Source organism: Gymnoscopelus microlampas (assembly GCF_963454915.1).
Source record: "Gymnoscopelus microlampas genome assembly, chromosome: 24".
NCBI classification, from domain to species: Eukaryota; Metazoa; Chordata; class Actinopteri; order Myctophiformes; family Myctophidae; genus Gymnoscopelus; species Gymnoscopelus microlampas.
In genome coordinates, this window is record NC_139961.1 from 35,972,927 (window position 1) to 35,995,576 (window position 22,650).

Here is a 22,650-nt window from a genome sequence, read left to right on the forward strand (position 1 = left end):
CAACTCTATCCTGGCTCTCCTTGCACGGATTTTCCTCCTCTTCAGCCTCTAAATGCGGCATGCCCACAGCGAAGTTAACATTTTTATTAGAAGAAACAAAACAGTACTGGGTTTGGTGATGTTCTATATCGTCTGAATCAGCATTGTTTACGTTCAATTATGTGCTAATAATAATGTCAATGTTTATGTACAATGTAAGTCAATGAGGAGCATATTTAGAATGATCAGTTTCTAATCAATGGAGCGATAATTTGTGATTTCTTAATCTTGTCCACCATGGCACGTTAAATAGACTCCAGTAAACAAACACGTGACAAAGAGAACAGATCTTCATCTGGATCGACAGCCTGGTTCTCTGCGACACTTTCATCTGGATCGACAGCCTGGTTCTCTGCGACACTTTAATCTGGATTGACAGCCTGGTTCTCAGTGACACCTTCATCGGCGATAATGGCTTGTGCAGTGTTCTCTTAATCTGTTCTTTTTGTCACGTCCGACATAAATTTAGGCTGCAATCACACAGCCTGTTTGGTGAGAAACTAACTTATGTTATATATTTTGTGTAATGTACATGTTTTGGAAAATGCTTTTTATCAACAAAATCTATAGCCAAAAACAATGCATAGCCAAATATTTTTCCAGGACCCTTGATAAATTCAAAACCTTTTCCAGGACTGGAAAAGGTTTTTTCTAATTATGAAATATTTCTGGGACTGTGGGGGCCCTGTACATTAGGCTGCACGTATTTCAAGTAATGCTAGGCATGTTTTGGGACCAAACATGAAATCAATAGCCAATGCAAATTGTATCCAAACATTTTCTAAAACATTCAGATTAAGACTGTGTCATTTTAAGATTTATTTGGCTATTCAAAACATTAACATTAACATACATTGGCCAACCAGGTACTGTACATGATGCCCTTATCATGCGGCGCTCACCCATGTACAAGGGGGCCCTGTATCCACCAGAAGGGTACTTCCTGTTGGGTGATGGAGGCTATCCGTGCTTGCAGCACCCTGTGGCTCTTATGACTCCGTACCGCAAGCCTTTGGCAGGTAAGAACGCTCTTCCTGTGTCATAAGAACACGAACACACACACACACACACACACACACACACACACACACACACACACACACACACACACACACACGCACACACAGAGAGTACTTTGGTGACTTTGAAATACACAATAGATTTACAAAGTACATTTTAATTCACAGGCCAAGTTCAAGCGCGGTACAACCGGCACCACGCCAAAGGACGCAACATCATAGAGCGTACCTTTGGGAGGCTGAAGACACGGTGGCGCGCGATCTTCCTTCGGGCCCTGGAGATCAGGCCCATCTTCGCCCCAAAGGTGATCGCTGCATGCTGCATACTCCACAACATTTGCAAGGCAGCAGGGGATATCCTGGACGAGAAGGAGGAGCAGGAGGATGGCACGGGCCCAGTTGAGGAGGATGGCCCAGACGGCGCTGAGAGGGACCTGTCTGGGAGCGGTCTCCGAGAGAGGCTTGCTGATGAAATCAGTGCTCCTGATGAACTGGACGCATGGCTTGGAGACCATGATTACATGTAGAGCAGAGGTCTTCAATGGTGGTCCGGGACCCCTAGGGGGTCCTCAGAGTTACTACAGGGGGGTCCACCAAATCTTTGTGTTATAGGAACTTTATTTTTTACATTATCCACTTGAACCCTAGCATGCCTCTTCTGAGAGGAACATTAGCCGGAAATAGAAGATCTGCTATTTTCAGCAGAGAGGTTTGGTGTAGGGGGGGAGCAGACCAAGTACAGAGCGCAAGGTCAAGTTTACTAAGTATTGATGGTTCAAGTGGTTAACTATCTGAAAATACACATTAACATGAATCTAGCACAACACTACACAATGATAGTGCTGTCAAACAAGTCCATGGATCTATCTATGAAATCTATTAAAAGGTTTAATATGCAACATATGTAGTAGGGGGTCCCTGCTTCTCTCTCTCTCAGCTATAGGGGTCCTTGGCCTGAAAAACATTGAAGACCCCTGATCTACAGACAGAGGAAGGTTTGTGTACAGCAGGGGCGTTCAACAGGGGGTCCGGGACCTCTAGGGGGTTCGCCAACTGTTTGTTTGATGGGGAACAAGTTTATAGATCTGCTATTTTTGGCTATTGTTCCGAACAATAACCGAAAATAGCAGATCTTTAAACTCACAACACCTTGAAGAATTGCTGTAGAGGGAAAAAGAGCAACGGTTAAGTTGACTAAGTATTCATAGTACAAGTTGCATCATTTAATTCATATAATTATATTGTAAATAGTTGTGTGTGCGTGCGTGCGTCCGTGCGTGCGTCCGTGTGTGTGTGTGTGTGTGTGTGTGTGTGTGTGTGTGTGTGTATATATATATATGTTGTATTATATTAATTTCATGCAATGGTGTCTTTTCTGTTTTGTTGTAAATGAAATTAAATAATATAATTTACTTTCAAGAATGTGTTCAAATGTAATTACTTATCACATGTACAACAATTGACAAATGAAACAAATCCCTGGGAAGTGAACAAAACAGACAACATATATTAAATATTAACGGTACATTACCCAGGGGGGTAGTTTTTTTTTAGGGGGGGGGGTCCCCAGATGAACAGCTTAATCCATTAAGACCTGAGGCTGATTCTAAAAAATGTCTTCTAAATCTTAACTTATCTTATCTGAAAAACTTATGTTGCTATATCAGTGGTGCTCAAACTTTGTTCCAACTTTTTTGTTCCAGGGACCCCGAGAAGCAAAGATTTTAGTTAAAAATGTAAATGTGCATACATTTTCAAAATTATTTCAAAAATAGCAGATCTACAAGCTCAAAGTGCAGCAAAAAGTGACACGCTGTGAGCTTGTACATCTGCCATTTGTGAATAGCCAAAGTATCAAATATGGTTAAAGTGGTAAAAAGACTGATGCAAATGACACATGCAAATGATACTTTCCCAGTTTTAATGGGTTAAAGAAGTGCAACATTGTTTGCTCGGTCCAAAGTAAACAAACCAACATACAGTATAAACAGGGTATCTGCACATTTCTTTAAGGAACTACTAGACCCCTTAAAACAACAATACGACGCGTTGTGAGCGTAGTTCGGCTATTTTCACAATATTTATCTGTGGAACCAAGTCCAACTAAATGTAATGCCTCAACTCGTACAATTCCAGTGCGTGTCGTAGTGCAAATATGATTATTTCACATTTTGTCCACCAGTTTCTCAAACAGAGACAGATATCTCTCTGATCGCTGTGCGGCTGCCCTTTCCCTCTCCTCTTGTCTTCTCAAGTCCTCCCTGTGTCTCTCCTCTTCTCTCTCGGACTGCTCTTTCAAGAAATCCAGCAAGTCTTCTTTTTTATTCTTCTTTTTTTCTGGCTCCCTGGCTTCCTCTGTTTCTGCTAGGCTAGTCCCTAAGCGGACCACGCCATCTGAAGTGGCAGTGATATTTGATGCAACCACCAGGGGGGCATTAACTGAGTGCTGCCCCCCGAGAGCAGCATCCATATGAGTGTACCACTTCCAGGTTGCAGCTGTGGCACCACCGGGCTCTACCCCTTTCCCAGAAGGTGGATCTTTAAGCTCCTGAAAATAGGGTTCTAATTACTACACTGTGAAACTGACTATTCACATTCCCAAGTAACACTTTCACTCAAGGAATGCTGCGTCTTTGCAGATGTTCAGATTACCTTGTAGCGATCTTTCAGATTATTCCATTTCTTCGCTGCCTGTTTGGCTGTCACGGACAGGCCTGAAGTCTTAATAAATTCCCTGAGAAAACAACAATACTGACTCACTTCAACTACAATAATAAGAAATCATTAAAGATGGACACCCGCCCAAATCTGACACCAACCACTGCCCAGATATATAGGAAATGCTAGAAGCACTCAATACTCACTCCCATCCATCTTTGCATGTGTTTTTCTTTCCTGTGAAGAACCGGTCTCTAGCCTCCCGCCAGGTAATGAGGGCCTCTGTTTCCACATCTGTCCCTTGAATAATATTGTAATGCTGTATGTTAGTTTAAATGCACATTGGTAGCAATTGTTCAATGATAATTACATGCAAATGTGATCAAAAGAACACAAAAGAGGCAGTGAAGTACCACTTTAAAGTTGGATACTACAATAGGTTAAATGGACTAATTTACTAATACAGTTGAACTATAAAGTTATGAATCCTAACTTTGCACTCAGTCAAACCAATTTGCCCAACTGAGACAAAAGACCAGTGGTCAAAGCAACAAAGTACATTTACTCAAGTACTGTACTGTGCAATCTTTAGGTATTTATACTTTACTTGAGTATTTCCAATTTCCAATACTTTTACTCCACTACATCTCGGATCCAAATCTACTCCACTACAATTATTAGAAAACTTCAGTTACTAGTTACTTTGTTGATTGTGATTATTATTACAATATATACATTAACCACTTCAGCCCTATATACATTTCGGCCATTTGAAAATAGCCGATCTACAAGCTCACAATGCCATGCTACGCGGTGTGCGCTTGTAGATCTGCTATTTTCAAAAGATTTTAATACATTTGAAAACGTGTGCAATGGGACATTCTGCACGATGAGTACTTTTATTTCTGGTGCATTAAGTACATTTTGACCATTACTTTTACTGCAATATTGATACTTTTACTTACGTAAAAGTTGTGAGTAGGCTACTTTTTCCATCACTGCAAAAGACTGCTTATATCCTAGGATATAATTCACTTATGATTCCTCAGCTAACTATGCCATTGTTATTCACTACAGAAGAGCCACGCTCAGCCAACGGTTATTTACAAAAGCACTACGCCGAAATAAGGTAGCAGTAGTCGGGTACATGATAGCACCGGGTCTGGTGAGACCTACCAGAATACCGCTCCGCTATCGTAACCATTTTTAGCGGCGCTGGCGCCGCTCTATACGGTCCTGCTCTATACCTGGCTTTTCCGTCAACGTTCTGATTGGTCAGGTCTGTCAACGTTCTGATTGGTCAGGCCCGCCAAGGTTCTGATTGGTCAGGTCCGTCAACGTTCTGATTGGTCAGGCCCGTCGAGGTTCTGATTGGTCAGGTCCGTCAACGTTCTGATTGGTCAGGTCCGTCAACGTTCTGATTGGTCAGGTGCGTCAACAAAGTGATTGGTCAAGCTTCACATGACACGTGGCTATAAACACATATAAACACATATCGATGACAAAATGTATCAAAGGCGCCGCTACCTTCACACAGGGTGTGATTTTTAAAGTTAGCTCTATACACCAGTTAGCGCATCTTTCAGACATTAATAAACCAAATTGAAGGCTTTAATTGCACACCACAAAACAAGTCAGCTTGAGTTATAATAAAAAAAATAAACGAAATGTAGCCAAACCAAACATTAAAGCTTTTTCAAAATGCGCTGCCCATGGTCAGCTCTCAGAAGACAACTTCAACTTATACAAATAAATAATATAATTCAAAACTCACCCAGATATCCTTTAGAAATGAAACGACAATCAAGTAATCCCAATAAAACGTTAAATAATATTCCAATGGTATTAAAGTCCACTGTCAATAGCTCCAGTAATCCTATTCTTCGTCGCTGTCAATCTCTTTCACAATCTTGGCCTTGCGCTCCTGGTTTTCATGGAGGAAGATGAGGGTATCAACATGTTCAGGATGAAGGCTTGCCCGCTGCCGGGTGATGGTATTCCCGGCCAGAGAGAACACCCTCTCGCTGGGGGTGCTGGTAGCTGGCACAGCCAAGTATCGATGAGCCAGTTTGGCTAATCTAGGGAACTGGTCCTGGTTCCGGGCCCACCATTTAAGTGGGTTCTCCATGGTGGGAATGTGAGGTGTTGCGAAATAATCCCGCAGCTCCTCGGCTGGAGTGGAGCGACCCTCTTTCTTCCCGCTTTCATAGTGTGGTCCAAAAAGTTCCTCAAAGTCACTTTCCATTCTGGATTTCTTCATCACCGGGCCCGGCGCAGCACCAACGTCCTCAGCTTGGATATCATCTTCATCTTCGCCGTCATCATTTTCAGCTGCAACGGCAATTAATAACGCTGATCAGTTTCTTCACAAACAACCACATATACGCAAGAATAATTAGGTAATAATTACAGCCAAATTGTATAAAAGATCAGACCTACATTTCAATAGCCACCAAGGTAATTATAGTTTTACGAAATAAATATAAAAATGAACGAATGATTTTTTTGTATAATAAATTAACAATAACCTGGATAGCTACGAAAGCAGCTGTAGCTTTTGACGTAGGCTATTGTGACAACATAAGTAATTTCACTTGACAAAATGATAGACTGGACTGTAGGCCTAACTTTACCTGTAGCATCTGTGGCAGGCGCCTGGGGTGGGTCTGTCTCCTCTCGCAGCAGCTTATGCAGGTGGTCGTGGGCATCATCTCTCGTGCTGGATGGGAGGAACAGCAGATGTTTGAAGCGGGGGTCTAGCAGACAGGCGATGATGGGAATGGACTCTGCCAGGCCTTCAGACTCTAGTTTGAAGCGTTTTTGTAGCTGTTTTTTCACAGTGGTTTTGAAGGAGCGGATCGCACCCAAGTCCGACTCCTGGACACCGAGGGTGGTGTTGATGACGTTTAAAATCACGGGATAGATGAAAGACAGGCCAACGTGCAACTCGCCACACATCACTTTGGTAGCCTTTGCCAGGGGAGCTAACACAGGAATAAGTTGCTCTATGAGCTCCCAATGTGACGCTCGCATGGTGAGGGTCTTCAGAACACTTGGCTTTGTGACTGTTTCATCTGCCAGAACAGCCTGCACAGGGATTCTTTGCTCGTGCAAGCGCTCCAGCATCATGAAAGTGGAATTCCACCTAACCGCACAGTCATTTTGGAGCTTATTTTGTTTATTTTTGGTCACGTTCAGGTCAGACTGTTTTTTCTTCAGAGCGCCACTTGCCACGCTTGAGTGGCGAAAATGACTTACAATGCGTCTGGCTGCATCGACGGACTTGGTGATTTCAGGTAGGACTAATCCAGCTTTTATTGCCAACTGAAGAGTGTGCCCGGTGCATCCTAGGTCTTGTGGGGACATCTCGCACATTTCCAAGGCCAGGTTCATGTTTGAGGCATTATCGTGCACCGTACAAAACGCCTGTAGTCCCCACTCTTTTATTGTTGCATCCAGGCGAGCTGAGATGTTGACAGCTGTGTGTCGCTCCGTCATGAGAGAGGTAGTCAGGACTCTGGCTTTCATGTTCCACCCGTCTGTAATATAATGAGCAGTAATTGTGATGTAAGGCTCCATGGTTGGGGATGTCCATAAGTCAGTTGTTAGCGACACGCTCCTGCCTTTCATCTCCTCCTTGATGCTCTTTTGCAGGGCGTCACACTGCCGGTTGATATTAGCCCACAGTGTTGTGTGGCTCGGGACGGTGTAGTCCGGTTCAAAATATTTCAGTATTTCTTTGAAGCCTACCCCTTGCACTGCAGCCAAAGGTCGCACGTCTTTGACGATGAAATTAGCGAGCAAACCCGTGATGTGCTGTTTTTTCTGTTAGATGCTTTTTTGTGTAGTTGCTCATGACCTTCTGCACCCGACCACTCGCACTCCCACCACTCCCTTCATTATTTAGGTTAACTGGATGCGTTTTCAGATGGCCGAGCATAACGCTCGTATTGTTGTTATACTTGTAGCACTTCTTGCATAGTGTACAGGTCACTGTACGTTCTTCATCATCTAGAGTGAAGTACTTCCACACAGATGATCTGTGACTGTGTTGTTTGTTTTTCTGCGTATCTGATTCTGAATCCTCTATAGCCGCCATGTCTGTATTGTTGTTGTTGTCTGCTTCTGTTCATTTTCCCTCCACCGCGCTAAGTACCGCCCCTTGATTTTAGACATGAAGTGATTATTGGTTAAAGGTAGGATACACTATCAGGGTAAACCAATCAGAGACCGGGTTTGCAGTCCGCACCCACCTCCCTCCCACACACACACACATGGAGAAAAAAAAACTTGAAAAAAAAAAAAAAAAGAAAAACAACTTTCGACTTCACCAGGTGGGAGTCGACTTGTGCTAATTAAGTCGACTCAAGTCGAAGTCGACTTTTTGGTGAATGCCCTACTGCGTAGTGACACTGGTGAAAAGCATTCTGGGTAGTTTTCTGCGAGAAGTCCTCAGCGAGTCTAGTCTGAAGCATGCTCGGTAAAGGGGGCGGATCAAGTTCCCATCCGGATATTTGGTCTGTACTTTGGTCTGGCAAACGCGAACTTAGAATTGGAAAAGTACTTGGGCAGCGACTGATGACGTATCACGAGTTTGTGAGGACGGGAGTACAGACAAGTTTGGGTATTGAGAATCGGCCTTTGACCGAGTACTCAGGAGCGTCCCCTAACTGCCTAAGTCAATCTTCTCTAACTCACCCCTATCTCTTCATGGGGTTAGTTGCGGGGGTATTTATGCAACAAATATACGCTGGGGACAACGCAACCAGTTAATAATCCCGTTGTCAGCCACGTACAGTACCGTGCCCCCGAGACAATTGCTTCTACCGCGTTGACCCCAACACTACCAAAACAATACAAGAAAGAAAAAAAAACACGAAAGTTTAAAAACTAACGTGGCTATGCCTCACATGGGACAAACCGCAGCAGCTCCTATATGAATACTCAATCCTAGTATTAGTGTCAAATAACCTATATTCCATATATATTCAATTAACTCCATGCTTCAACGAAAAAATAATTACGGGGAATCTAAAAATACCATTTAACGGTAACGAAACATAAAACAAATCAAAACACGCACGTCCTGACAAAAAGTTTATGTCCGCGTCATTATAGCCCAAAAAAGGGAATCCCGAGCCAAGCCCAACAAACCCACGTATCTGATTGGCATAACTACACAGAGACGTCACAGGGAAAAACCCCAATTCCTTCCACCAGACCGGCTTTTAACACAAGACGCGGTAGGTGCGCGTAAACAATACTGTAACTTTAAATTAAACAATACTCACTTTTGGAAGGAGACCCCATTTGTCATGGCTGGCTCTTATCACGACTAATAATAGGGGAGGGAGACCAATGGAAAATGTAACAAAGATATTTATTAACTAATAACCTAACATAAGCAACTGAGAGATAACTGAAGGTAACGTAACATGGTAACAATAAAGGGTCCAATGAGGTGTGGAGTCAGTAAATCAGTGGTGTAAGTGTGGATGAGTGGAACATGGTGTAGCGCAGGGTGTGTGGATGGAAAGAATAATCAAATAGAACAAAACAGAAGCATGGGGAGCAGCTGAAGAGGACGGCAGTCCTCTCTTCTCTGGATCTCAACTCAGACTGATCATGAGCTGGCCTTTATACACTCCTGGAGGCACCGGGCCCAGGTGCTCTCCAATGAGCCATTAGTAGATAGACTGCCCCATCCTGTTCACATAGAAGGAACAGCATGAGCCCCATAAATCCATATAGGGGAGTGGGGCATCACAAAAACTAAACTAAGCATTTTTAAAATATATAATAAACTAAACTAACTTTAAACATGAAGTAAAACTAAATAAAATCGAGAAAGAAAAACAAGCTAATGAAGAGTTCAAAACTATAATAACCTTGGAGGGAGACTGTTGTCATCTGCTCTGGGTAGTCATGGCTGCCAGCTCCCACCTGATGCCGTGTGTCAGTCCAGACTGCTCCAGACCGTACTGAATAACAGTTTGCACAACGTCTTCAGACTAGGATTTAAATCTAAGACGTACAGGTCATCAGTGGGTAGGTTTCCTTGGAAGGGTGGTTTATCTTTTAATCCACCAAAGAAGATGATATGATCTCCCACCATGCAACAGCCCATGCCGGTAATAGATGAACCCGGGCCTTTCCCCTTGAGCTCAACCTTCTTCCAGGAGAAGGTCTCTGGATTGAATTTCAACTAGGGCCGGGACTTTATCGCGTTAATTTCGATTAATTAATTACATAAAAATGATCACGTAAAAAAAATGTACGCATTTTAATCGCACCTGTTTTTGCACCGCGGAACGTTTCTCACTGCACGAGTTTCAGACGGACCGATCATACGGTTGGTGCGCAACAACAAAGTTAACTTCAGCCAGCACGGTGCATGAAAACATGATGCCTGCTTGATAATGTTCACTTCTAAAAACCCACCTTTATGTTAAGGCCTTTTCGTAGCTGTTGCGCCTTCTGCTTTTGGTTGCATACTATCAGCTTCTAATTTGCTCTTTCTCATCATTAACTGTTTTATTTGTTGTAATTGATTATATGTGTTGCTTTTATGTATGTTGTTTTAACCTATGTGGTTATTATGCTGCCCTTTATATGTAAAGCACTTTGTAACCTTGTTTGGAAAAGCGCTATATAAATAAATTCATTATCATTATCATTGTGTTGGCTGGGCAAATCAGAATCTGTAATGGATGCCCCCCCTCCCCCCCCCCCCCACACACACGCGCGTTGGTCCCGTTTAGGGGGAGGGGGCGGCGGTGCGCTGGGGGGGATGCGGTGCGGGTCACATGCGGTGCAGGTGCGGGGGGGATGCGGTGCGGGTCACATGCGTGCGATTTGTATTAATAATTAATTAAACTACTATAAAACATCAGTAACAACGGCCTCCAGTGGTGGAAATTAGCAGATCTACAAGCTCACAATGCCTTGCGCTTGTAGATCTGCTATTTTCACATGGTTACATGGTATGTTTTATAATAATAATCGAAATCTACAAAGTAACTATTAACTAGTTTAAGTTTTTATAAGTTTTCAAATAATTGTAGTGGAGTAAAAAGTACAATATTTACCTCTGAGATATAGTGGAGTTACTGGAGTAGAAGTAAAAGTATTAGAAATTGGAAATACTCGAGAGTCAAGTGCAAATACCTCAAAATTGTACTTAAGTACAGTTCTTGAGTACATGTACTTAAAGACGTATGCCAAAATCCATTTGAAAAAAATGCTTTTCACTGTTCGCAGGTCAAATATTGATATGTGATTAAAATACGATTAAAATACGAGTAATTGCGATTAATTAATTACAAAGCCTCTAATTAATTAGATACATTTTTTTAATCGAGTCCCAGCCTAATTTCAACAGATAATTGTTTGAGTTTTGCTCAACAAATATGCACAGCTCTCCATTGCAAGCAAATGCATAATAAAACCAGAGCTTTCCTGTAAGCAGTGCAGAAGGCACGTACAGCCAGCAGTTGGTCTCTGTGTCAAATACTTTGATGTTGAAATCCCCAAATACAAACATCTTTGTTCCGATGGCGGTGGCAGTACCCTATCCCATACCCTACCAGGTGCCGAAGTGCCTCTGACATTAATTAAAGACCAGACCATTGTGGAGGTGTCCATTTTGTACCAGTCACAGGGGTATGTAAAATCAGATAGATGCCCTCCATAGATATACATGACCTTTCCAAAGCCACAGGCTGAGTGGAACACTCTCCCATCTGGAGCAGTTCCCGATACCGTTGGCTTGAACCATCTGTGGGTGTCGATATCTAATGCATGAACCTCATCATAGTACTTAGTCATTTGCAGATCAGTCCCCCCCCTAGATGTAGGAGATACCTTCTATCAGCACAGCTGTGTGCCCGCAGCACTGCGGGGGAACCTCGGGCAGACGCATAATGAAGTCTAGTTGGGTTGAGGAGTTGAGTCCCATCGTGCATTTTACCAATTATATAAAACGCCACAAACGGCATGCAGAAGTTGGCCAATCCACAAAGCCGATGGCTTGGGTTGGTCAATCAGAGAAGTTGATGCCTGTTGACAGTGGTTGAATAAGTACTTCTATTTAAGTAAAAGTAACAATACCAATATATACTTAAAGTACCAAGTAAAAATACTGAATTTGTCTTTACATTTGTCAAACGTTTAAAAAAAATAGTAGATCTATGAGCTCACAAACGTGATGTGACACATTTTGTAGATGTGGGCCCAGGCTAGTGCTATGCTGTGTAACTCTTCTCTGTTGCAGTGCTGGTTGGAGGGTGGAACGTAATCAGGTGATCAGTTTGTTCTCTTCTTTCCACCTGGACCACATTGCTGGGGCATGGCCACACAGAGAGCATTTGTGTTTCACTTACGTTTGCATTATTTGGCAGTATGACTGCTCTATTGTTTGCATTTTGGTTAAAATTATGTTATGTTTTGTAAATAAAATAACTCATTTTTAGTTACCCTCTCTCCTGTTTCCCCTTTATTTGTTGTGGCCTAGAGCCGGGCAAACTGGGGGCTCATCCGGGAATCATCATCATCATGGCAGCCTCGAAAAAAAAGTTTTGTTCTCCTCATCCATTCATTTGCTCTCCTTTTGAGCTAGCTAAACTAGCTGAACTGGCTGAACTCTACGTCTGTGTGCCTGCTGGTGATTGTGGAGTTATGGTAGGTAAATAATGTCTGGTCATGTAAACATAGACTAAAGGTCGTAACACACGGCAAGCGGTTCACGCGGGCTTTACCGCTCGGATCAGCGGTGATTGCGCCGCGATCATTGTTGTTTTTTTCCTCCTGCACGGTGTGGTGAAAAGAAAAGCTCACCACAATCCAGCTCTTGCCGCACGCGCGCGAACCCAGATAGCAAAATATGGGTGAATCAACGTTGAAAAATAGGCGGCCATAACGGTTGAATCAACGTTCGATCTCAACGTTGAAACTGTACTGAAATCGCAACCCTAATCTTTGTTGATTTAACGTTTGTGTTTCAACCACTAACTAAAACTATATCAACGTTGATTCAACCATCATCCAAATGGTATTCTGCACGCTGATTTTATGTTGAATCAACGTTATGAATCAATATTGATTCAACCATCATCTAAATGGTAATCTGCATGCACATTTTAGTTGATTTAATGTTGAATCAACATTAGGAATCAACATTGATTCAACCATCATCTAAATGGTAATCTGCATGCACATTTTAGTTGATTTTATGTTGAAACAACATCAGGAATCGAACACTGATTTAATTTATAAATTGATTATACTGAATCATGTTAGGAATCAATATTGATCCTGATCATCCAACAACCTAATGGTAATCTGCATGTACATTTTAAATTATGTGTATGCTGATATACTGTAAGGCTACATCTTGTTCAAAATTACCTTACATTTCCCAAAATGTGAAAATATAAAAATAAAGACAGACAATATGATTTGAATCTTCACATTTATTGAACCAAGGCATTTAGACCTGCTTTGAACTGATTTAACCATTGTTTTTATGCTTTAACAGATGAAATATAGAACATATACAAGATTGTAGATCTGCTATTTATGAAAGAAATCGTGAAAATGTCTGCAAGCATTTGGAGACTAAACCAACGGTCTGACAAAATACACTGAAAAGTGCTCTAGTAATACAAATGGCTTAATTAGTAAAGCCTAACGGGCCATCCACACCAAGCACTATATATACACATTTTAATTTATTTTATTTTATAGAATTTAGAGTAGCCAATGATTGTGAAGCTCTTTTCGTCCACAAAGTCATGCTAATTAATTCCTCACACATTTCTGTGTTGCTACTGCAATTGTAGCCTAGTAGCCCCTCCATCCTTCTCCTCCTGTTCAACACAACTAAAGACGAACAGTATCTGTGTTGATGATAACAATATGAGTGATTTGCTGGAACTCTGGAAGACATGAGCAACTGCCCACTGAAATGATCATGTCTGCACTGTATTTAAACTAAATAATTCTACAACGATATGATTGACAAAAGTGATATGCTTAGTGTGGACAGCCCCATTACAGTTTGAAAGAGTACATTATTTCACACATGAACATGTGAACACATGTCAATTTAAAAAAAGTGCCTTACTTTTACTTAATGGTATTACATTCAAAGTCTTAATAATGTGCAGCTCTAAAGTACTTAAAATGAATAAAGGTGGCTTCATTTAGAACTCCTATCACTTTACAACATTTTCTCATGCATGAGAAAAATAAAATGCATGCATTTTAGTTTACTGTCACAAAGGAGGGCTGAGGACAACCTGCCTACCAGTGATCCACTATACAATCTTTCTAAAATGACAGGAGGTTTTTAAGATTTTGCAGTTTGGCGGGGGGGATTTTTTTCCTTTCCCAAGCCAAGCATCACTCTTTGAATAAAGTTCAAAATGTTCTTCATATCATTAGGGTACTTCAAATTGAGTGCATACGTCAGGCTAAACAGCAGGCACGGTGCTTGAGGGAGGTTCTGGAAATTATCCATCACAATACCTCCTCTTCAAGGATGATGGCTGTTGACACTGGCTGAAGGTCGACACCATCTGAGGGATGTGAATCTTCACTGCTCACAGTCATAATCCGACCGATACCTCTGCCTAGGCGTCTTCACTTTCGCTGTCACAATCCTATACAGAACCAAACAAAAACAACATTACAACAGGGAAATGTAGACACTTAACACATCTGCATTGAGAAGTTTTATCAACATTGGTTGGCCTACTGTTTTTTGACAGTATATTACTCATGGTAATCTTATCAGCACAGTAAAATATGTATCTGAAAACATTTTAGGCTAGAAATAAGCAACTTGGTAACAAACATTCTGCATAGTGGCCATCTCTCTCCCTTGAGCAACATGTGAGTGCAGGCTACAAACACTTACACTGCACACCATGTGAGTGAGATTCCACCGTGCTATAGCCTGAAGGGATTGAACCTTCTGATTGGTTTGAATGGCCGTTTCAGACTGAAACTTCAAAATAAAATTATCGAAAATGTAATTTCACTGGACCTTTAAGGTGTAACAATGAGAACTTACCAAGACAGTGGTGTAGAAACTGCTGTGGTCATCTCCAAGCAGAAGAAGGAGGCCTCGGAGAACAAGCCTACCCAGCGCGGTCACGTCAGGTTTCTACAAGTGGATAATGAACAAATAAAGTTCAAGATCTGACCATCACAAGTTACAGTACAGTTACAGCATGAAACACCACAATATAAACCGCTCACAAAAGGTAAGGAAACTTGAATTTGGGCCATTATATCTCCCCTTTACTAATACCAATCAGTAAAGTGTTGTATATAATTTTTATCGTTGATTAGTCACCTTTACAACGAGGTACAGCTTGTAAGCATCGGGCATTCATGGAATGAGCAACACAAGCAAACGTGTGGGTAGCACCGAGCAAAAATGTGCCAAAATGGCCTGTTAGACTTTTCTGCTGACATTCAATGTTGTGACATTCATGACATTCAATGGGCTTCAGGTGTGTGCCAGTCACAGGTGTGTGACTGTCTCACAGGTGAGTGACTGGCACCTGAACATGGGTTCTGCAACTTTGTTGAGTTTGTGTATGCTCCAAGCAGCAACACTCCCCCCATGGAAAGATGCCACTTTTGTCAGGATAAGGCCCGTGCAACAGGGCAAGTGAAGCTGGTGTTCCGTTATGCAGAGTGACAGCATTATTTGGTGTTAGCCCTGGTACCATTTCAAAATTTAGGATTAAGTTCTGTGAGACTGGTGAAGTCAACAAGGAAGACAACAACCCAGACCACTTGCTTCACTGAGGAACCATAAATGTACAGGCAAGATTTGCACAACGGTACCAAAGACAGATGTCAAAGTTGCAGGGCCCATGCTCAGGTGCCAGACACACACCTTTGACTGGCACACACCGGCCTGCAAATACTACCAGGGCTGACATCAAATAATGCGTAATCTGCGTAACGGAACACCAGCTTCACTTGCCCTATAGGCTCTATGCACAGCAGCCATATTGGGAATGAATTGGGCCCCTTCCTTACTTCCTTCACAGGTGTTACCAATGATACTAATGAAGGCTCTGTTCCATTCTAGTCAAACAGTCAGGGTGCTGATATTGTGTATGTTGGCACACTAGAAATACTAGTGGGTCTCAAAGTGTGGTCCAGGGACCCTCATGGTTCCTTGAGAGGGTGTAACTCTGAGAGTGTACAAATGGAACCAAATGGACCCTCCCGGGTCCATTTGGTTCCATTTGTACACTTTCAGAGTTATGGGGGTCCTTGAAATTAAACAAAAGTTTGAGAACCACTGTGCTACACTAAATGGAACAGAGCCTTCATTAGTGTCATTGGTAACACCTGTGAAGGAAGCAAGGAAGGGGCCCAATTTCTGTCCAATATGGCTGCTGTGCATAGAGCCTATTGCACAGGCCTTATCCTGAATGGACAAACGTGGCATCTTTCCATGGGGGCAGTGTTGCTGCTTGGAGCATACACAAACTCAACAAAGTTGCAGAACCCATGTTGCAGAACGCAAAGTTGCAGAACCCACCTCTCAGCAGGTGTGTGCTGGCAGGTCGCTCAAAACAAGAGCGATTACCAGCAAAAGCATATTGGGTGATTTTGGCACATTTTTGCTCGGCGCTACCCACACGTTTGCCTGTGTTGCTCATTCCATGAATGCCCGATGCTTACAAGCTGTACCTCGTTGTAAAGGTGACTAATCACCGATAAAAATGATATGTAACACTTTACTTGGTATTAGTAAAGGGGAGATATAATGACCCAAATTCAAGTTTCCTTACATTTTGTGAACAGTTTATGTTTGATGAACAGTTGCTGATTGGAGATGTGATTTAAAAATAGTACAATCCACAGCATTTAGTTATCAACAACGATCAATAGTTAGCAATACTTTAACACTCTGTAATACAACCGGGAAGCAGAAGTACTATTTGGGGTAATAGGTTGTATATAAACTTAGTCATGATAAATACAAATATAAGAAACATGTTGTAGACTTACCCATCAATTTGCTGCACAATTCCGGATAATTTCTCTCTAATGGCACCTTTCTTGGACTTGAAGATAGGGACCAATTGTAGTGTATAGCGATCCAGAGCATCAAAGAAGTCTGTCTCTAGGTGTGTGGTGGTGATCATGTTAAACTCAGCATAAGCCTACAACACAGCAAACCACAGAACAAACTACAGTGACTAAATACATTTGAAACAGTGTGTAAATTAGGAAAACATTTGGTTAATTGTCATACAAATAATTATGATCAACAATGTAACTGTTTTGTCATTAAACATTGGACGAATTACATTTCGGTTCCGACTTTTAGGCTTTGTAAACAAAAAAAGAAATGACTGACATGACTGACAATGACCGGGGCCAATAATACCATTATGTACTATGGCCAGAACAGGCCCGGCATTTAAAAATGTTGAAAAATAGTGAGAGTAGCCGATCTACATGTTCACAACACATCACTTTGCGAGATGTTGCGAGCTTGTAGATCTGCTATTTTCACTATTCTTCAATAGATAAATGTATACAAATGAACGCTTTTTCTCATAACTGTGATCAGACAATTACCTATATTAAAATTGGCTTACAGGAGATGCCCCATGCCACGCTCATGTCACCATGAGTCAGCCATAACAGGGCAGGGGTCTTCAACAGGGGGTCCGGGACCCATAGGGGGTCTTCAGAGTTGCTTCAGAGTTGGTCCACCAAATCTCTGTGATAAGATCATTGTTTCTTTATACTAACCACTTGAACAATAGCATCCCTATTCTAAGGACAACTTCAGCCAAAAATGGCCGATCTACAAGCTCACAACGCCTCGCAGCGCGAAGAGGGGAAAAAGAGCAGACCAAGTACAGAGTGAAAGTTTACTAAGTATTGACGGTTTAAGTCGTAAAATGTCTGACAATACACATTAACATGAATCCAACATCTATGAAAAGCTTTAATCTGCAACACAATTTTATGTAATATATAGTGGGGGTCCCTTCTTCATCTCTTTCTCAGTTAGGGGGTCCTTGGCCTGAAAAGGTTAAAGACCCCTGATATAAGGAGTTCCCAATGCAGCTATGCCCAATTATGGAATGTCTAACCTCAATGTGTCATCATGGAATCAGCAAACAAATTAGTCAGCTCCATATATACACCTCTAGTGTAATAAAGGTCTCCATCACCTTACATCCTGGGTTCCAAACTGCATACAGCACCAAACATTCCTCTAAAGCATATTTTCATATGTCGCCCTGATAGTTCAATTGGACAGTTAATTCCCAAATAAACTTATGTTGCTCTGTTACTCGTGGGTAAAAAGGTGCTAACCTGTTCCCGGATGTCCATGTAGGCAGAAGATGGGCACAGTGCCTGTTGGCAGGAAGGTAGCTGAGGGGATTCTGGTCAGGGCCCAGGCTGAGTCAAACTGCATGTGTTGTGCACCTATACAAACACAGAGGAGTGATTTTACACCAATGTCACATGGTGAGAATACAAGTTGTATCTGAACACCAAGTGCTCAGTCACAGGCTGACCCGGTCAGAGAATGCTTTTCATGTCAGCTGATAGAAAACCACCCAGATATCATTATGTGAAACCCCAAAGTTGTGCCGAGGGTAACCGCCTTGGGGTCTAAGCGCTCTGCCCTTCAGCATCTCTATGACCAGAGGACAGTGAAGAAAGCAGGAAAGAACCCAAGAGACCCAACTCATAACCTTAGCACCAGCTAAGAAACACAGTTACAGTTCATTATTGTTTATTTAACCATTATGTTAAATGAAACCCCCACCTGAAGTCTGCAGTTCTTCCTCTTGAGGAATCCCACTAATCAAATTCTCCACACCAGATGATTAGGAGATCGAAGGATTGGGTCTACACAGAAGAGAACATATTATATAAACAATTGCAAAATGAGAATCACTCAGAATAAAATAAAATCACTCATGAGTCTACTTATAAGAGTGTATGCAAGCAGTAGGCTATTGTAGATAAGCTCTTTGATAAACACACCATTGTGTGACAACAGTTTGTGTGATTTATATTATTATGACAGGCATAACCCAAGGCACCATGAGCTGACAACAATAGCCTTAACCCTAACCCTATTTTCAACAGATAATGATGGAAAACATTCAACATGGATATTCAACCTATATCTCATGTTCTAATGTGAGTACATCAACAATACATAATGGCAAAAATAACATGTCTGCCATGTCAGTGGTTCTCAAAGTGGGGCCCAGGGACACCCAGGGTCCTTGAAGGGGTTCCAGAGGGGCACCAGCAAAAAAACAACAATATAGCATCACAATTAGTTTGACCACTTTAACCCTAATATTCACAAATAGCTGTCCTACAAGCTTGTAGATCTGCTATTTTTGAGGAATCTTGAAAAATCTTGGAATTATTTGGAAGAAAATTAACAAATCTTCTGGGGGTCCCTGGTTCAGATGGGGGTCTGACTCTGCAGCCAAACATATCTATTTAGAGGGCCTTAAGATGAAAATGTTGGAGAACCACTGTTCCATTTATTGTCTACTTGAAATACACAGAAGACAGGGTATTTCTGCCACACTATTGAACCATTAACATAATGCCAATGGTTGAAATAAACAATGAACTACACTCCACCAACACAACCCGGCAACATAACATGGGTTTCAATCTCAAATGTGTCCACAGCGCGTCTGAAAGGCATGTTATCTTATAGGACAGATACACCAACGTTAGTGTAGTTGCATTTCAAACACTGTTTAATCAGCACCAACAACAAGCCTCGTTTAGCGACGCATAGAGTGGATGCAAAGCCTGATTTATACCTCGCCCTACGGCGTGTCACGGGTCAAAATGGCAGATCTACAAGCCCACAACGCGTCGTGGATGCGACGCGTTGAGAGCTTGCAAGTCTGATATTTGTTAGCGCGACGTGAGCCAAAGCATCAATGGTCTTAGCTATGGTTCAACCAGGTTGTGACTTTCTCCATCTACATCCCGTACGTCTTCATAAACATTCAGATTATGAAATATAAAGTGCTTACCCCACGGCCATGGATGTAACAAGTTGAATCGAGCGGGTCTAAGTACCGTGTATATTCCGTATTGTTCAATAAAAAGCATTTTAATCCGATCGGTGGCCATTTTGTCCGGATCGTCTCCATGATTTCAACTACGCGACCCTAACGGTTGGGAGGTGTATTGCACTCTGATACATTATAACTCTGAGAAAATGGCAGGCGATCGGATTAAAATGCTTTTTATTGAACAATACGGAAGATACGGATACTTAGACCCACCCGATTCAAATTGTAACATCTGTGGCCGTGGGGTGAGTACTTTATATATGAAATATTAACGTTTATGTAGATGTACGGGTTGTAATGGAGAAAGTGCCACGGCTATTTCAGGGCTAAAAAAAATGGTCTCAGCAAGTAGTAACTTTTATAACATGTCCGTGTTGTTTCAAACTAACGATCAAAACGCAGTCGCTAGTGTCAACTCGACGAAAACATACCAAACTTCCATTTATTACAACATTGTTTTGGAACAAATATGGTTAAGTAGGTTTAAGTAGGCTAAGTTTATGTGGTGGAAAAAACATCAACCACTCATCACTATTGACGTGACGTTTGGCAAATGTTCACTAATATAATGGCAGCATGTCAGATACACAAATTCACACTAGATAACACTTACCTTATTGACGAAATTACTTGAATTGAAGAAATTAAAACGTGTTCCTTGCTTCCATGTTCCAAGCAGAGAGTTCCAACAGTCCCAACTCCCAACAAGGGCTCAGCGCGCTACTGGCCACTTTTTGAATAATGAGCGCAGTGCGCATGCTCACATTAAGGCACGCCCAGCTCAAGTGACGTTACTGATCAATATAAAGTATTCTAAAATACAACTGATAAGTAAACCATACTAACCACAGTGCAATTAATTTTTACTTGCTCTTGGTTAGTGTTCTAAAATACAAATAATAAATAAATAATCCTAATCTGGTAGGCCTAGACAAGGTTCACTGTTTGAGGAGAAGAAACGCACCAAGCAACATTTAAATGTGCTGTTTGATCTGTTAAAAGACAGGAGAACACTTTGAGAGCAGACTCACTTCCTAATAAGCTACAAAGCAAAGACCTGTATGATTTTTGGAAAGAGGTCAAAGTAATGAACAACAGTAAAACATACTCTCTAACACATTGGTTCTCAAAGTGGGGTCCAGGGACCCCCAGGGGTACTTGAGGGAGTTCCAGGGGTCCCCAGCTAAATGATGGACAGGAACCAAATGGACCCTTATGGGTCTGTAACTCTGAGAGTTAAATTAACATTGGTTTTACAATGTGAATTGGGGTCCCAGAGGTATAAATGCCCTTAAATGGGGGTCTGTAGCCCTAATGCATGTCAAACTGGACTTCCTTGAAATTAAAATGGTTGAGAATCACTGCTAGAGAGCCGTAAAAATCTTCTCTTATGGGGGTCCCTGGCATATCTCTTCAAATGGGGGTCCACGGGCTAATAAGTGTCAATTAGGGGGTCCTTGACATGAAAAAGTTTGAGAACCACTGCTCTAACTTAGAGGGTGCATGTGGCTGGGTTGAAATAGCTGAGGTATATGGAGAAAACACAATCACAACTTATTTAACTGTGTAAAAAGTTGCACAGTGGCAGTAGATCATGTTGATCCATTTGAAAGTGCGCTGATTAGGTCTGAGGATGTGGTTGATGCCATTAAGTTGTTAGATAACAACAAGCAGGGGTCATCACCATGCTGGCTTGTGGTGGACATTTTTGCCATGGACATACACATTGAGCTGACAATAATATTACCAGAAACACATAAAGAGCTAACCCTGAATGACCATAACAGGTCTGTAACTCAGAGTGTACAAATGGAACCAAATGGACCTTGTGTTTTACAGGTCTGTTGGGTCATGGTGTCCCCCCAGAGTCAATCACCTCTGTACAATTAGTACAGTGTCCTTAAAGACAAGGCAGGTAAACTAAACAGCATTGACAACAATAGACCTATCGCTCGGGCCAGCACTCCAAAGTTTTGGAAAGAATCATGCTTGTGCTCCTTGAAATGTTTGTCCTGACTGCAGATAACCGTTTGGATTTAAAAAGAAACACGGCACAGACTTATGCACCTTTGCACTTAAAGAACTGATTTGCCAGCTGCAGTAGCCATAATTCCACTGTCTTCATATGCTTCATTGATGTGTCTCGAGCTTTTGACAGATTTAACCACTACAAACTGTTTCAGAAGCTGCTTGATAGAGGCACACCTAGACACATTGTGCGTTTACTGGTGTTTTGGTGCGCAAATCAGAAAATGCAGGTCAAATGGGGTAATGTTACATCTGCCCATTTCTATGTTAGCAATGGTGTACGCCAAGGGAGGATTTTGTCTCCCGTTTTATTCAACGTTTACATGAATCTATGTAAATCTATCCATTGAATTAAACAAGTGCAATACGGACTGTCTGATAGGTAGCTCTATCATCAATCACCTTATGTACACTGATGACCTGGTCGTGCTAAGTCCTTACAGTGGAGGGTTACAGCAGCTATTGAAAGTTTGCTCAAATTATGGCAATGATCATGACATAATTTATAATGCAAAAAAGAGTAGTGTCATGCTTGTGAGAAGCCATGAGGACACATTGTTACTGACAATCTCCAAGATGAGAGATATGTGCCGCATACTTTATGGCCAGGCCAATGTGCTGCTTTGCAGGTTCAGTGTGTGTTCTGATCATGTCAAGTGTGCACTTTTTAAAGCATTTTACTTGATTAAACCTAGTATTGTAACAAATGAGTAAAGGTAACTTATTTATTTAATATAGATAGCTATTGGATTTTACAGTACAGATTCAACATTGAATCAATGTTTGTA

General features: G+C 41.8%; 1 protein-coding gene and 2 long non-coding RNA genes across 3 annotated transcripts; all 3 read right to left on the reverse strand.

The window, feature by feature from the left end:
- Window positions 1-894: 894 nt before the first annotated feature.
- On the reverse strand, window positions 895-4,229 carry LOC311040764. The gene is made up of 3 exons (XR_014600308.1): window positions 3,711-4,229; window positions 1,288-2,219; window positions 895-1,073 (listed from the first exon to the last, which is right to left on the reverse strand). It is a non-coding gene; the product is annotated as an uncharacterized lncRNA (long non-coding RNA).
- Window positions 4,230-5,592: 1,363 nt separating this feature from the next.
- On the reverse strand, window positions 5,593-7,815 carry LOC311040671 (E3 SUMO-protein ligase ZBED1-like; the record flags this gene model as incomplete). Its single annotated transcript, XM_084051001.1, has 3 exons — window positions 5,593-6,047; window positions 6,350-7,474; window positions 7,716-7,815. 3 exons carry the CDS (start codon window positions 7,813-7,815, stop codon window positions 5,593-5,595), a joined length of 1,680 nt encoding a protein of 559 aa, XP_083907127.1.
- A 6,349-nt stretch (window positions 7,816-14,164) lies between these two features.
- LOC311040740 lies at window positions 14,165-18,199 on the reverse strand. The gene is made up of 4 exons (XR_014600302.1): window positions 18,084-18,199; window positions 16,758-16,912; window positions 14,791-14,883; window positions 14,165-14,377 (listed from the first exon to the last, which is right to left on the reverse strand). It is a non-coding gene; the product is annotated as an uncharacterized lncRNA (long non-coding RNA).
- Window positions 18,200-22,650: the final 4,451 nt, after the last annotated feature.